The sequence below is a fragment of the Daphnia carinata genome, chromosome 10, assembly GCF_022539665.2.
Source record: "Daphnia carinata strain CSIRO-1 chromosome 10, CSIRO_AGI_Dcar_HiC_V3, whole genome shotgun sequence".
NCBI lineage: Eukaryota > Metazoa > Arthropoda > Branchiopoda > Diplostraca > Daphniidae > Daphnia > Daphnia carinata.
In genome coordinates, this window is record NC_081340.1 from 4047543 (window position 1) to 4063543 (window position 16001).

Consider the following 16001-nt stretch of genomic DNA (forward strand, 5'->3'; position numbering starts at 1 on the left):
ACATGCGTTTGCTCTTTCATGTAGAGGCGCCTCTTTCATTTTGAAAAGTTGCGCGTTTTGTGCGCTGTGTCTTTGGGTACTTGACGTTTCCCTTTTTCATAAGTCGCCTCTTTCAAGTCACTTTTTGGTCATTAAAAACTATCGTCTTTCAAACCCTTTTTTTTATCTTTCTCTCTCTCTCTCTCTCTCTCTTCAATAGATTCAACAGCCATGATGAAGTACCAGCTCAACGAGATGCCGGCCGTAGTGTTGATGTTGCTGAGCCTCTTGAGCTCTCCCGTCGGCGCCAACATCTTCGGTAAGTCTTGAAATATTATTTTTTTTTATTTTCTATCTCTCTGTCTGCGATTTCTTCTTCGTATTATTTTTTTGAAGCACGTCAATTTTAAATTGCATGTGAAGAAGGCAAAAATCCGTGAAAATTGCGACGCTTGTAAAATCCCTATTATTCAGGATGGGATGTAAGAAAATCGATAGGTGAATGCATTTAGATCAGGACGTGTGGGGTATTTTTTTCTTTTTCTTTTTTCTTTTTTTTTTTTTTTGTTTGTTGATGGATTTGAATAAGTGAATCTACATGTCATTATAGCGTCGTAGACACCGTCGCTCTGAAAGAAAAGAGTTCCAAACGATTTTTTTTTTCTTTCAATCGTTCGAATGCAAATGAGTTGCTGCTGTGTGAGCGTCGCACGATTCCTCTCGGGAGTGGAAAGAAAATTTTAATGGAATAATTAGCTTTTCATTCTTGCCTACGAGTATGGAACTAATGGATTTTCATTTTTTTTTCCCCCCTCCATGCAACCCCTACTCCCGAAAATAGAACTTTTGGTCGAACGTGTGGCACGGACGCAATTATATACATCGTCCACACGCTGCCTGCCCCCCCCCCCTCCTTTTTATTATGACTTTATTCCGTGACACACGAAAAAAAAAAAAAATAAACACAATCAAATCGTCCAGTTCTCCATTGAACAGAGCTGACAGAGTGTCGATAGCTTTCTTTTGCCTATGATCTTGAAGCTTAATCCACTGTGGATGCATCCCACCGCGCACGGCCCATTGTATTAAGCTGAATGTCGTCGAATTTTGTTGCGTTTCTCTCTTTAAAAAAAAAAATACTTGCGACTTTTTTTTTTTTTATTTCGAATCAAAGTAGATCGTCTTATACTTCAACGTTTTTTTTTTATTTAAAAAAAAAAAAAAAAAAAAACAGCTGCAAAGCCTTTTTTTTTTTCTATATAAACAAGCGTTGAAGCGACTAGAAGTGGCACTCGACGGACCTTGATCCGGCCTAATGCGGCGGGACTGAAGAAACGAGAAGACTTTTTTTTTTTTTTTTTTTCTTTCTTTCTTTCCCAACACTTTGGCCCACTTTAGTGAAAATGAAAAGAAGGGAAAGAGCCGTCCAAGCGATTGGCACGAGGCTTCTGTTCATCCATTTCAAAAGATTGAATTTTTTTTCCTTTCATTTTTCCAATCCTGTAGACACGAAATGTGCACGGAAGAGCGTCGATGATGGAAGTAGCGAGAGAAAATTGAATTTCAGTTTTCCTGTTCCATTTTTTTTTTTTTTTTTGTTTGCCTCTCTTTAAAAAAAAAACAAAAAAAACAAGAACGTCTTGTCCGCGATTGACACGTACCCCTATCACAACTGCGTGTCTTGTTTCTTCCCCATGTGTTTTCAGATTGAAAAGAGAAAGATAACCGAGTGAGTGAGTGAGTGAGTGTGTGAGATATGGTGAGGAAATAACTCGAGTAGATATCGATTTTTTTTTTTTTCTTTCTCTCTTTGGGAAAGAACAAGTTCTCTACGCAATCTTGAGAACATAGTGGTTCCCATCAGAGTTTTTGAAACCTCTTGTACGAGAAAACGAAAACAATCTCAACCTATGTTTTGCCACGCCCACTATTGCACTTGTACCGAAAGTCTCTGGTTGAGCCGATAATCGGGGATGTTTATTATTGCATCGTCCCTTTTTTATTTTGCATTCCCCAAAACCGAACGGATAAAAACTCTTTAACGTGTTTGGTCACGGCCTACTGCGCTAGCGAAATGGCCGTCCAGTAGCTATTTGAATGCGCTTCTTTTTTTTTTTTCTTAATGACAGTACCCCTCACAATTTTTTTTTTTTTTTTTTTTTTAAGGATCTCTGCTTTAAATAAAAAAACATGTTGTTTTGTGTTTGTTCAATGGGCTTGATAACACTCGAGCATTATAGCAAAAATACGGGCCATTTTTTTTTTTTGTTGTTGGCTCTATTGTTGAATTTGTGTATCGTCTAGCCCCGTCTGCCGGCCATGTGAAACACATTCACCTTGCTCTTTTTCTCTTTTATTTATTTGTGATTGAATAGTTTTTTTTTTTTTTTTTTTTTTTTTCCTCTTTCTTTCTTGGCATATATATATCCCAGGTATGTGCCAGAGAGGTGCTCGGGGTATATTCTCTGTTTAAAAACAGGTAGAGATTCGAACCGTACGGAGTCATATAATATATCGAGACACGCTTTAAAGTAAAAAAAAAAAAAAAAGAAAAGAAGAAACCATTTTATTTTGTTAGCTCCCGTAAAAAAAAAAAAAAAAAAAATCTATTGAATTTTTTCTTGAAGTATTAAAAAAAAAAAAAGGGGGGTCAGAGGACTATGGACATTTAGAAAGAAAAATTGTTGGTAGAACGTTATTCGATATTCTAGACCCCTATTTGTAATAATGGTTCAAGATGGAGAAGAAGAGGGGGGGGGTTTCTTTTGAAATTCTTTTGTCGTCTTTGATATTGTTGAGGGGAAAGAAAAAATATTCTTATTCATTTTTCAAAAAAAAAAAAAAGGTAGCGTCTTTAGAAGACTCACATTAACGAGTATTTACGCTCGTTTAGCTACCGACTATTCCACTCGACTTGGTTCTTTTTTTTTTTTTTTGGAATATTTTGAAAGATTCAAGACATTCCAGGGAATTGTGGAAAGCCTTTCGTTTTTGTTTGACGATTGCCAATATCGGATTTTGTTTCATCGTGCGCAAACTGGTTTTTTTTGTTCTTCTTTATATCGTTGATTGAATTTTGTGTATTCGAAATATCTTTGTGCGATGCCAACTATTTTCCACGTCTAATCATCTTTGAATTGCCGTCTTCATTTCGTACCTTTCGATTATTTACGATCGTCCTAACAATTCGTGATTCGAAAGTCCTCCTTATTTATTTATTTTTTTTTTGTCGACGTCACGAGACCCGCAGAGGAGAGTTGGGGGGTTAATGTTTTTTTTTCTCTTATATTTCTCCCCCCCCCCCCCTCTTTTGGATCTTCAACCGCTCGATTGGGATAGGAGGGAGGGAATAAATATTGACATTCTTGATTCTCAATGTCCCATTTTCTTTTGTTGTATCTATATGGCGAGTCTCACAATGATGGCACAGACAAGCAAGGGGGGATCCGAAGGGAAAGAGATATAACGTGTGTATTATCAGAATCATTAAGTTCTTGGCAAACTTTCTCTCTTCAAGAATTTCTTTTTTTTTTTTTTTTTTTTTTTTTTTTTAAAGAGTGTGGATGTATTTTTTTTTTTTTTTCGTTTATTTTTGGCTTGTTGTTGCTGTTTTTTTCCCCCCCAGTATTGTATACACGTCCAGTTGTGGACTCTCCGGGTCCGAAAAAGCAAAACCATAACAGCAGATGGTTAGGTGCGCATCCTGCTGCGATTCGTGAAACAAGCCAAAAAAAAAAAAAACGACTCTCTCTGGAGCACTGTCGCTTGTTTGTGTGTACACACTCTGAAAACATCAAAAAATGGCCACTGCAGATGCGATCGTTCTGTCTACAACGTCTAAACGAGCCTCCATTTATTTTTTCTTTTCTTGCCAAAATCGAAAGTTGTCTTTTTGCCAAACTTAAAAAGAATAAATGAAAATAATAATAATCCACCTTTGTAGAAAGGACGTATTTGTTTAACAATTTGAAATGCTTCAAGTTTTAAACATTAACGTGGGGTTGGTGGTGGAGGGTCGTCGTGTTTCTCCCAAGAATTAAAGTGGTTAGGTTATTGCTTACATTAACTTGTATCTACAATGTCTTTGCCTTTTCGAAGCTTTCAGTTTTTATTTCTTTCTAATTGTTTTCTTTTTTGAAAAAAAAAAAAAAAAAAAGAAAGAAAGAAGGAAATGTTGTTTATATAAAAGACGGACGTAAAAGGCAACGAGCCAAGGCATTGGCCCAGAGTGGAGAGGCGCATATCTTGTAGTGTGCATCAAGATGTGGCCAGCCAGTCAAAGCAGTTGTGTGTCTGCTGACCATTACGGCCTTGGAAGAAGCGCGTCAGCGTCCACTCAATGAACTAAATATAGTGAAGTAGAATAGAATCTGATACGAGAAGGAAATGTTTTTAAAGAGAGAGACAGCTGGCGGGGACGATGATTCTCTTCTTTTTTCTTCTTCTTCTTCTTCTTCTTCGTGAGACGGGGGGGGGGGGGCTTTTCTGGATGGCACGCTCCTGTGCTCACCTTTTGCTTGTCTCACCAACTTCTGCGAACCAATTTGAAAGCCTATTCATTGGCCAGCCAGCGAGCGCGCGCGCTCTTGTGTATTTTCATTACAGGGAATGAGGAGAAAATAATAGAAGGTTGAACGAAAGAAAAAGAAAATTTTTTGTCTCGTCATTGTTCCTTAATTTTTGTTTTCTTTCAAAAAAAAAAGAAAAAAAAAAGAAATGGATGCCTTTTAAGGACGGGGGTTGGTTTTATAACAAATCTTGTTTTGAAAGATTTTTTTTCCTTTCTTTTTTTTTTGTGATTACTCGGTAATCAACTGTGAATGCCACTAGTGCGTTTGAATTGTATAAAAAAAAAAAAAAAAAAAAGAAAAAGAAAATTTCTAATCTGTTCCGGATGTTTCTTTTTTTTTTTTTTATTAAGTGTTTCGTGCGAGATGGCCCACGTCAGAGAAAAGCCCATCGAAAGTGGATTAACTTTAAAAGAAAAAAAAAAAAATAACGAATTGTTTTTATTTTCTTTCTTGGATTTCTTTTGTGTGTGTGTGACGTTGGCTTTGCGAGCCTCTCCAAAAAAAAAAAAAAAAAAAAAGAGCCTTTTTTTTTTTTTTTTTTTTTTTTTTAAAGTTTTGTGCTTGAATAAATCCCGAGCTAGTAAAGCTCTCGTTTGTTTTCTCTTGTGGCAAACAAGAATAAACACTTGTCCCGAACGGATGGCTGCAATTGGGGAACGGGTTGTAGACGCCACACAACGTCGTGAGTCCTTTTTAGAAAGAAAGAAAAAAAAAAGTCCAGGGCCGGACTTCCTGTCCCTTCTCTTTTTTTCTGGTTGTTGACCACCTGATGAAGGAAATCGTACCGCAAACTCTGATTTCAAACTTTGGTCGGGGAGGGAAGTTATCTCTTTTTCTCTTGTGTTATAGTTTTTATCCAGAGGCATTTCCACCGTCCGTATTTTTATAAACTCCCTCCCACGCCCGTTGTAATCGAACCCATCCGGCCCGTCGGTCGTTGTGGTTCTTGTACGCTCTTTTTCGCTTCTGGCTAATTCAACTTGTATGTTTACTGCCATTGTAATTGTTTTTTTTTTTTTTTTTTTTTCTTCCTTTTTTTTTGTGTGTGTGTGTGTGTGTGTGTGGAGGGAACGCCGTTTTTCAAGTTGGTTTCATTTCAATTCGAATATTGCGGTGTGAGAAATGTAATGAAATCGCAGGTTGCGAAAATCTCATTTGAAAAATGTTTTTTTTTTTTTTCTTTCTTTTGGTTAACAATGGCAGATTGCGATGAATTGAGGCAAAATGACGTGCGCATTCATTTGTCTCTTGATTCGATTTCGTTTTATGACGCGGTTAGTGTGTAGATGCTAGAAAAATGGTGTCTCGCTGACGCCTCTCTCTTTTCAAAACACCGGAACGAAACTATTCGAAGTGAAAGAGGAAGACACACTTTAAAGGTCCCAACTGGAGCGGACATGCACCCAATCAAAAAGGGAAAAGCGCACCCTCCTGTCTGTAATAATAACATTGATTAGACCTTCGCCAGCACATCTTTTTTTTTTTTTTTTTTTATTGTTTCAAACTCAACGATCTCCCCTTCGTTCTCCCCGATGTGCATTTATTATTTTTTTTTTCTTTCTCTTTTTAATGTTCCAAAAAAAAAAAAAAGCAACAACAAACGAACGGGTAGGGGTAGAGGGACAGTCCGAGTGTAACGAAAAGGAATAATTGTTGCGAAGGGAGAGTAGGATTGGTGTCAATTGAAAGCCGAGAGCTCTACGTGCCCGCAACTTTTGTGGGCCATTGTGAAAGAGCAGGGGGGGGGGGGGGAGGTAATCAAAGCGATGCGGGAAACTTTTTTTTTTTTTTTTTTTTTTATCTTTCAAATTCATCATAACATTTGGAAGGCGCTCGCGTTCGATATGGTGAAATTTATTGTCACAAAAAAACAAAAAACAAAAGGCAAAAACTTTTTTTTTTTTTATTTAGTTTATCTTTTCGTGTTGGATATCCTCTCAGTTTAATTGGCTTCGTTTCAATGAACCGTTTCTCTTTGCGTTTCGCCGATTGTGTGGCCGACACGCCACAAATCGCGCTGCGGTTATGATTTTCGAAATAAAGAAACAAAATTCGAGACAGTGTGACCAAATGCTTCGTGTATTTACCGTGAATTTATAGTGTGTGTGTGTGTGTGTACGTGTACCTACGGTTCATTACCCGGGTTTAGAAAAAAAAAAAAAAAAAAAAACAGCTGAATTGTAGCGTGACAACGTGACCAGACTATTCGATAGTTTTGTACCCGAAAAAAAAAAAAGGAAAAACTTGCGAGCAATTTCCAAAAAAAAAAAAAAAAAAAAAAGTTTTCCTTTTTGAAAACAACTGGCATTATAGAAGAGGAATCTTGTTTATTTGTTTCCCTTATTTTTTTGTTTAATGCTTGCGTTTTCCTTTTTTTTTTTTTTTTTTTTTTTAAACCGTGTATCCGTCGACCGGAAATATGTTGACCATAACCGCCGGGAGGGACAAGAGTCTTCGGTACTTTCGACAATGGTGGCAAATAAATCTTAAAAAAAAAAAAAAAAAAGGAAGAAAGAAGAAAAGTATAACGCGGTTAAGACAATTTTGATTTATTTCGAAGCTACGTAACGTCGCATTGGCCCAGAAAAAAAAAACAAACAAGACGGATGGATGCGACATAAATAGGGAAGACACCCTCCTCCCAAAAGGGTTGGGACATGTTGACACTATCCACATACAGTTCCATTTCTCTCTATCGCCGGAGTTGTTGCGAGTATCCATTTTCACGGGTCGCTTCATCTGTTATTCCGAGCGCCTTTATCCGATCAATTCATTTCACGACGAGAAGACACACAAGAGAGAGAGAAACTGCGTATAGACGGAAAGCATTTTTAGAAAAAAAAAAAAAAAAAAAAAAAGAATATGTGTTTGAACGAGACAGAGAAAAAGCTGGCCCAAGAGAATGTCTTACACCACGCCCAGTTGGGGGAATATCAACACGCACAGGCCGCTTCTCCTCCCCCCCCCTTCTTTCGGCTCCCGTCTTAACAATGTTGCGCCAGTTTGATTACAAGTCCTGGCTTTTTCCAGCGAACAGCACAGAAAGAGATATGTAAACCGAAAATGAACGAAATCCCTCCGTTGGGTCGTGATGAGTTTTCATTGGGGGGGGGGGGGTTTAAGCTCTTCTTGCATTGGTTATACAACGTCAGTTTTTCGCTGATTGAATTTAAAAAAAAAAAAAAAAGGGAGGTTTTTGGGATCGTTGTAATAAAAATGAACTTGTGACAGCTTTAGCTCGGCGTTGATTGGTGTTTCATTTGAAGCTCTGGAAAGAAATTAGGGACGTAAAACTCAGTTTGATTGAGGGATGACGGCTCTTGAATATGTGGGTTTTCATAATCCCATTTTTTTTTTTTATTAAATATTTGTGTAGACATTGTGCTGATGTTTGTTTCCAAAGGACTTGAGATTGCAAGATGAACTGCGTAGTGCCGTCAAATGTGGGATGATGTCGAACTCTAATAATGCGTCCGGTACAAAGGCTTCCTATCCTCGGGCTTTAAAAAAAAAAAAAAAACATTATTTTTTATTTCTTTTTTTTTTTTTTTTTTTCGGTTATGTTATGCGACGATATGCGCGAGGTTTGTGGTGGCAATTCGGGTGAAGGCTGTTGCGTCATTACCATACACGACCGCTTAAAGAGTTTTTCATTGGAAACGTGTGAACCGGGTTGCCGAGATTCTCTCGCCCCATCTCATTGTCACGCTCGATGAATTTCGTGCGGTTCTTTACGAGTTTCGTCTTCTTCTTCTTCTTCTTCTTCTTCTTAAGAATCGACCCATAATGTACGCACTGCTGGGCGAATTCGATATGAAACAAAATGTTTTTTTTTTTTTTTTTTTTCGCTTTGGAATTATTTCGGAGGATTTTGTTTGTTGCGCTGCAAATGCCCCGAAGGGCTCCGCCTCCGGATGTCGTAGCTTCGGTCCGTGCGACTTCCTTTTTTCACGTTCTTTTTCCATCTCTTTGTTTTTATTTTTAGAAGAACGAAACCGTAATTAACGCGTTGCTTTTGCACACCTTCCTTCTTAAAACCATATCCACGTCCGAGAAAAAAGAAAAAAAAAAAAAAAAGCCCATCCGCTCTAGTCGGAAGTCGGAATTTTTTTTTACGGATGTCTCCTTTCAGGAATTTCGGAATTGTTTTGATTTTTTTGAATTTCCCCGCGCTGGACTCGGGTCGGTGAGAAAATATTTTGCGTGTCTACAACAACTGCGTTTTTGTCTTTTCTTCTTTCTCTTCAATCTTAACGTTTTCTCCCTCCCTCGCTCTCCCGCCTGTCGTGAGAAACGGAAGCCCGGAAGCCGAAAAAATGAGAAAACGGGAATGAATTGTTCAATTCGTGGCGCACTCGGCCGGAAGTCGTCTGTAATATATAGACAACGTCGTGTAGACACACATTTCTTTTTCTTTTCTGAACAACTGACCAGCTTTCGATGTATACCACCCCACCCCCCCCCCCCTCTCGACGTCCCCGCCAGACACAAACAAGTAAATCCATGGGAATGGGACAACTTTCCCGGACTGCCACACCTGTGCGCCGCATGCACACGCTGGACAAATCTCAAAGTGTGTGTGTGTGTGTGTGTGTGTTTGGCTTGCATTTCTTAACGATTGCAACGGCCAAACAACCGACGTGAAATCAAAGGCTGAGAAAATAGCGTGAGACTTTCTCTAGATGGTCATTTGTGTTATTTTTTGTAAGTAGGGGGTGATTTCTTTCCTGTACGGCTGGATTTCCCCCCGTTTTTTTTTTTTTTTTTTTTTTTTGTGTCTTGTTTCCAGCCACTTTGAAAATTTCGTTAGAAATTGTGGGACGGCATGAGTTGTCATGTCGGGGCCAATTGGCAATCGTTTTTTATGGCATCTGATTGTTTGTTTTTAACGTCCAGACTTTTCTGTTGGTCACTTTGCACTTTCTTTATTTCGACGAGTTTCCCCCCCCCCCCCCCCATTGGCTATCGAAAGGGGAGGAAAGGTGAAATTTTTTTAGATTCGGTTCACTAGTCGATGGGGGTAGGATTACGCGCGTGTTGCGTGACTGATTACAATTGCCAAATCGAGTCTGGAAATGGGAAGGAGAGCGACAACAAACGGGTCAACGATGTGTATCCCACCAGTATTGTAAACAGGCGCCATTTTTGAAAAAAAAAAAAAAAAAAAATCGATGGAATTGGAGGAGAAAAAAAAAAAGAGTTGAAACTTTGCCATTGCGGCAGTTGTTTACCTTTACGTGTAATGTTACGTGACTTTACTCATCACGCAATCCCATTTTCGATCGGTCGGGAATTGCAGCGAATAAGGGCAGGGGGGAGGGGGTGGGGGGGTCGTCGATGTTTGTCCTGTGAAGGAATCCAATACGACGTCAGTTTTTTTTTTTTCGTCTTCAAGTCAAATTCGAAACGATAATATTTTGAATTGATCCCGCGTGTCTATGTCAAAACAAATCGAAAACCACTTGACCCAACAACCGTGAAGCAATCGATCGCATTTTCTAATTTTTTTTTTTTTTTTTTTTTTTAGTATTTTATTTCCCCTTCCTTTCCTTGTTATTGTGTTTCTTTGGGGAGGTTTAAAGATCCGTTTGACCCATGGCAGAGCCCTAAACAAAACTAGAAAATTTGTGTATTTTAATGGGGGGTGCTCATTCACCGTTACGGGCACATTGGTCACTCGGTGACGGGAGTCGCTGAACACGTCCACTAACCTCCGAAGATATATATACCCTCCCTTCTTGGAACAACAACAACAACAACAACAAAATAGTTACAACAACAACAACAACAAAAAAACTAATCATAAAAGATGATAATCATCGTAATAAAAAGGGAAGTGAATGGACGTCTTCCAATATGCCCTTGAGCGAATCGGTCACGCTGATTTCTAGAATTTCCTTTAGCCCAAATGTTTCTGTTTCGCTTCGTGTTTCGAATGGCCTATACCTGCGCGATGGTTCGTGTAACACGAAAAAAATAAAATAAAATGAAATAAAATAAAAAGTGTCGCTCCCTGCGCTATGAGAAGGAAAAAGGGAGGTAGATTGCACACAGGAAGTGACTCGGACATTACACGCCCTAGTGACTTCCTCGCCATTCGCGTTCCCCCTCGATGATTTTGCGAGCTCTTATTTTTTATTTTTATTTTTTTTTTTTTTTTAACGTAAAGATGGCGAGCGTGTCGTAATACTTGTGCCCTGTATCGAAAAGACAAAATCGAATTAGCACAAGACAATAGTTAAAAATCGAAATGAAAGTTGGGGGAATTTTCGATGGTTTTATTTGTGGAAATTTTGCTTCGTCGCGGTAACTCACGACGAAGGTCGGGAATGTTGTCCAATTTGTTAATAACCCCCTGGAAAAAAGAAAGAGAGGGGGACAACTTTGAGCTGTTGAAATGCCCTGATTATATCCCGACTCTCTGTCTTTGTAACAAAGGTTGCCTAGCAACGCTTACCACGCGAATATAACACGAAGAACTCGAGGAATTTGATAGGCGCGCTCTCTCCGTCCAAAACTACGCCATTTTGCTCGGTGACAATCTCAGTGCCCTCCTCCTATCCCGACTGTTTTTCTAATGAAAAAAAAAATAAATAAATAAAAAAATCCAATCCAATTAAGAATCGAGGCCGTTGTTTCAGATAGCGGACAAAGATCAAACGCGCGAGGGTCTTGTATTTTTATTTTTATATTTAATTCTCTTAAAGCTGACGACGGGTTTTGTGCGCTCGGCCGAGCGTGTCATCCGCCCTCTTGTTTTTCTTACGCATTTTCTTTTTTTTTTTTTTTTTTTTTTTTATTTTTATTTGTGGAAACGCGTGTGTTTGCGGATTGTATCCTTCATCCGCTTTTCTCTTTACGTCATGTGGTTTTTATTTTTCCTTTTTTTTTTGGTAAATTGTTAAAAACGAAATGGAGCGGCCGCTTCGTGTTCATTGATCCGTGCCGGATGTTTGAACAGAGCGACAATAGACGGGCGGGGAATTTAAATCGGACACTTCCCCGTCAGCCCCCTTGTTTTTCTTGTGTCATTTTGAAGATGGGGGACATCTCTCAACGGCTGTTTTTCCTCTTGAAAGAGTTTCACTTGAATTGCAGTCGTTTAAGAAAAATAGGAAAACAAAGTTTGCGTTGGCCGTTAAAAGAGGATCGCGCTCGCCCATTGGGATGTTCTCTGCGCAAGTTTGTGTGTGGGGGTGCCATCCGTTTTAAGGAGACGTGTAGAGGCGGCGGTACATTTTCATTAGGCGGGGGAAATGCGTTCATTCCTGAGAACAGCTGAAAAATATTTGTATCTTCTTCTTCTTCTTTGCACATCTGTGTGTGTGTAATGGTTTGGCGCATTCCGCCCTTTTTTTTGTTGTTGTTGTTGTTGTCTTCGGAAAAAAAAAAAAAAAAAGCCGCAAAAACCGCCGACGCCGCCTTGTGTGTAGCCACTGACGCCGCTTCGTTATTTATTACTTTGAAAAAAAAAAAATAAAAATAAAATGAAAACATTCCGAGACAACAGGCGGGATTATTTTTGTGTCCCGCGTTCATCCGAATTTTATTTTTTTTTTTTTTTAAATGCGACCTATTTTTAGCGCCCTTTATTTCTTTTCAAAGTAAACCGTTGCTGAAAATGGCATACCGGGGCCGGACAGATGGGGTTGTATATACTTTAAAATAAAAAAAAATTGATTTGTTAAGACCGGCTGTGTAGCAGCAACTGTGTAGCACTGTGTAGCACTAGCAACTGTCGTCTGTTTAAAGTGGGACGTCAACTGTCGCAGACGGACGATACGCATCTATAAGCCAAACGTCGGACAGTATGCGTGTAGATCTGGCAACCCACCACCTTTTTGCCAGATGGTTAGGAAAGAGGTTCTCTCTCCCTCTCTCTCTCTCTCTCTCTCTTTGATCACGAGATATCTACGAAAAATCGTTGCAATACTTTTATTTTATTTTGTTTTTTAAAGAAGCGAATAGAAAGCAAATGTATGCACGATGCGCATCTTGGTATGTTTTGCATGTCGACCAGAATTTTGGGGAAAAAAAAAAAAACAAAAAGAAAAAAAAAGGGTTGTCATGGGTTTCTTGTGATGTAGAGAAAACATTTGACATCCATCATGCGCCGCGCCTGTCATTTTTTTTTTTTATTTCAAGTACACGCTCTTGTAATCTACCTGTTGTAATAGAAGAATCTAGTGACGCAACATTCCGTTCAGTTCCGGTTCAGTTTTCTTCTTTTTTTTTTTATCTTAAATGATTGAATCAGATATAAATATCAAGATTGTGTCTTTTTCTTTTGTTGAAGTTACCCCCCCCCTCCCCCCCTTTCAAAAAACATGGGCAGCGTATATTTTTTTTTTATTTTATTTTATTGGCTTATCCCGCACAAGAGCCACAAGTCCAGCAGACGATGTCCTATAGAGTCATATAATATGCTAACTGTTTCTCTTGAGCCGTATAAATCGATGGACGCTATCTTTGATCGAGAAAAAAGACGTAAGGGCAAAAAAAAAAAAAAAAAAAATTCTAGCAGGACCCTTTCGTAAGAAAATGTTTTTTGGGATTTTGGAGAAGAAAAAAAAAAAAATGGAGGGGGGGGGGGACTATATCCAGCAGTGAAAAAAGAGAAGACGTTCTTGTGTAAACCCGTCGATGGAGAGAGAGAAAGAAGAACCAACGCAGAGGGGGATTTATATTTTTGGGAAAAAAAAAAAGAAAAAAAGAAAAGAAAAAGAAAAGCGTGGGTATACCACCCGCATGTGAATTGGAAATGGACGTCAAGATTAGGAGGCATATGACCACCTGGCGATTTTACGCTATTACCACTATAAATGGCCACTCGAGAAGCTGCTGACTCGACGGCTGGGATGACTCTCTACCACTCTCTTCTTTCTTTCTTTCTTTCTTTCTTTTTTTTTTTTTTTTTAAAGCGGCAAAAAGAAATCAGAAAGAGGGAGGTGGGAATAAGAAGAAGGTAGAAAGAGAACCTGCACACTGTGGCTCCTTTCCCCCTTTGGTGTGTGTGTGTGTGTGTGTGTGTGTGTATATCGATGGCTGGAACGTTTCCGAAAGATGATAGAGTCAATAGTTGTATTGGTGTGTGCGTCTGTAGGCTAAAGGAGAGATGAAGAGAAAAAGGCGAAACAAAAAAAAAAAGAAAATTTGAATATTTGAAAAAGAATCGGGTACAATAGGAAAGAGGCCCTTGCGCTCGACGGGAGGTCATGTAGAAAGAAGGAAATTCCTTGCGCCATTTTCGACCCCGCGTTTTCAAATTTTCTATAGCGACTCTTTTTTTTTTTTTTTCTTGATATTTCGGCTCGTGTCTTTCTCTGATTTTTTTTTTTTTTTTATTTATATTTTGTCACTAAAAACAACTTTGTTTGTCTCTGTGTGACTTGTGTTTTTCTTTTTTTTTTTTGCGTCCGGTGCGACGAGGCACGAATTATTTTATTTGTTAAGTTTGCCAACGAAGCGCAACAACAGTTTAGAAAGAACCACCGGAGAGAATGAGGTGTGTGTGTGTGTGTGTGTGTGTGTGTGTGTGTGTGTGTGTGTGCTGCGTTGCCAATATGATGGCAGGTGATGAAGAAGCTTCTTCCTTAACATGTCGCTCCATGTGGCGCGCTATTTGAATGCGTTCGTTGTTTGTTTTGTTTGTTTTGTTTTTTTTTTGTCTCTTTCATGAACGCAAGATTGCGTTGGTACACATCGAACGCATCTACTGTCTTTTTTTTTTTGTTTTTCTTCTTTTGCCAGCATGTTTCTAAATCGAAATGGCTAGTCTGTTTGACATGGCTGGATAAATCTGCGTCCTTTGTGACTTCCCCCTTTTTTTTTTTCTTTTGTGTCTGCTCTCGTTCGGCACTCACTCGTATTGCGTCGCAGTGTATAAAGATGTAGTCGCCCCATATCGCAGAGAGCCGTCATGTCTCTTAATATTATGACTCGAAAGGATAGAGAAAAGGGCGGGGGGGGGGGGGGAACGTGTGATTGTTGGAAGAGACAAAAACAAAAGGAGAGGACGTGACCGCATCGAACGACGATTTTCAAAACAAAACAAAAAAAAAAAAAAACAGAATAATATAGCGGAGAGGCTTCTCCTTTATTTTTATATTGCCCAACATTTCATTTGTTTTTATGCGTCCAACGTCATGTGACGCAGTCGTCTACGCGGACGTGATTGTCTATCTTGGCGTGCGCTATAAACGTCGCAACTGCTGATGTCTATAATCCCAATGACGTGTGGTGTGATCAAACATTTTGTTTGGTTATAAGCGCACAAAGCTCTCGTCGACCATATAACAACACGGCAGAAAGCAAAAAAATGTTTTTTTTTTTTTATTTAGACGTACCCACAAAATGTTATTTTTTTTTTTTTTTTGGCCTGGAACTCTCTGCTGGACAGTTTGAAAACCATCTTGTTTGGCCATCTCGAGAAAAAAAAAAAACATCATCTTTTGATTTTTTTTTTTTTTGTTGTTGTTGTTCGGGGCAGGTTGTTATCACCGAGTCGTCAACTTCTTTTTTTTTTTTTTTTTTTTTTTTTAACTCGATAAATAAACAAGGATGTGATGCGCCTTTTGGGCCGCTTATCTCGATTTCCAACACGGCCAAACAAGGTAGATATGTATAAATAGTCCCGTCTGTCCGTGTCCATCCTCGCTGTCTGCATTATTTTTTTTTTTTTTTTTTTTTTTTTTTTACGCGTTTCCTTCGAGACGCGCTCAATTCGTTTTCGAAATTCTTTTGAAATTGAAGAGAAAACAAATTTTTCTTTTTTAAATTGGTTCGGAAAATTTGTCGGCATTTTTCTACGGGGTGTCTGTTGTCTGTGAATGCGACCGTGATTGTCCAGCGGGTCCAATTGACAATCGTCCCCACTTGAAAAAAAAAAAAAAAAAAAAAAATTGGGATTTTGAATATCTTTGACGAAATGGAATGGGAACTATTTCCTTTTTGAAACGAAAAGTCAAAGGAATCCGATCGTTTGCTACGAGGGTGGCATATCGTGTGCTGCCACTGCGACTTAAAGTCATAACTAATGGATTTTTTTTTTTTTTTCTAGAAAAAAAAAAAAAAAAAAAAAAACAAATAAAATAAAATAAAAATTTTTCTCTTTTTCTTGTTCAATTCAAAAAAAAAAAATTGGCCGCCATAAAGACCGTGGGCGAGATTAGTCATTGGTCGAGTGTCGTCTGTGCACTATCCCAAAAGGATTTTTTTTTTTTTTTCAAGAGGAAGAAGAAGAAGCCTTTGCTTTGTCACCGAAGCGCGGCTCTCGGTTTCTCTTTGATGGTGTCAAAGAGAGAGAGAGAGAGAGACTCCCTCTACTTGAACCGTACATTATACGCATTTTGGCCATCCAATTGTCGAGAGAGAATCGCCACTCAACGAGCACCTGGGCCCTTTCTCCAAAACGATTACGTGAATATTCTTTCTTGCTTATCTATTTTTTTT

The 16001-nt window shown here is 38.8% G+C and overlaps 1 protein-coding gene across 2 annotated transcripts in view; it reads left to right on the plus strand.

Annotated features, from left to right (window-relative positions):
- Positions 1 to 16001, plus strand: part of LOC130701699 (tyrosine-protein phosphatase 99A-like) — a 42034-nt gene that overhangs the window by 1194 nt on the left and 24839 nt on the right. For both annotated transcript variants that reach the window (XM_059497408.1, XM_057523636.2), the window contains exon 2: positions 200 to 298. In XM_059497408.1, coding sequence (XP_059353391.1) covers positions 211 to 298 — 88 coding nt within the window. In that variant the 5' untranslated portion in view covers positions 200 to 210. The remainder of the gene's footprint in view (positions 1 to 199; positions 299 to 16001) is intronic.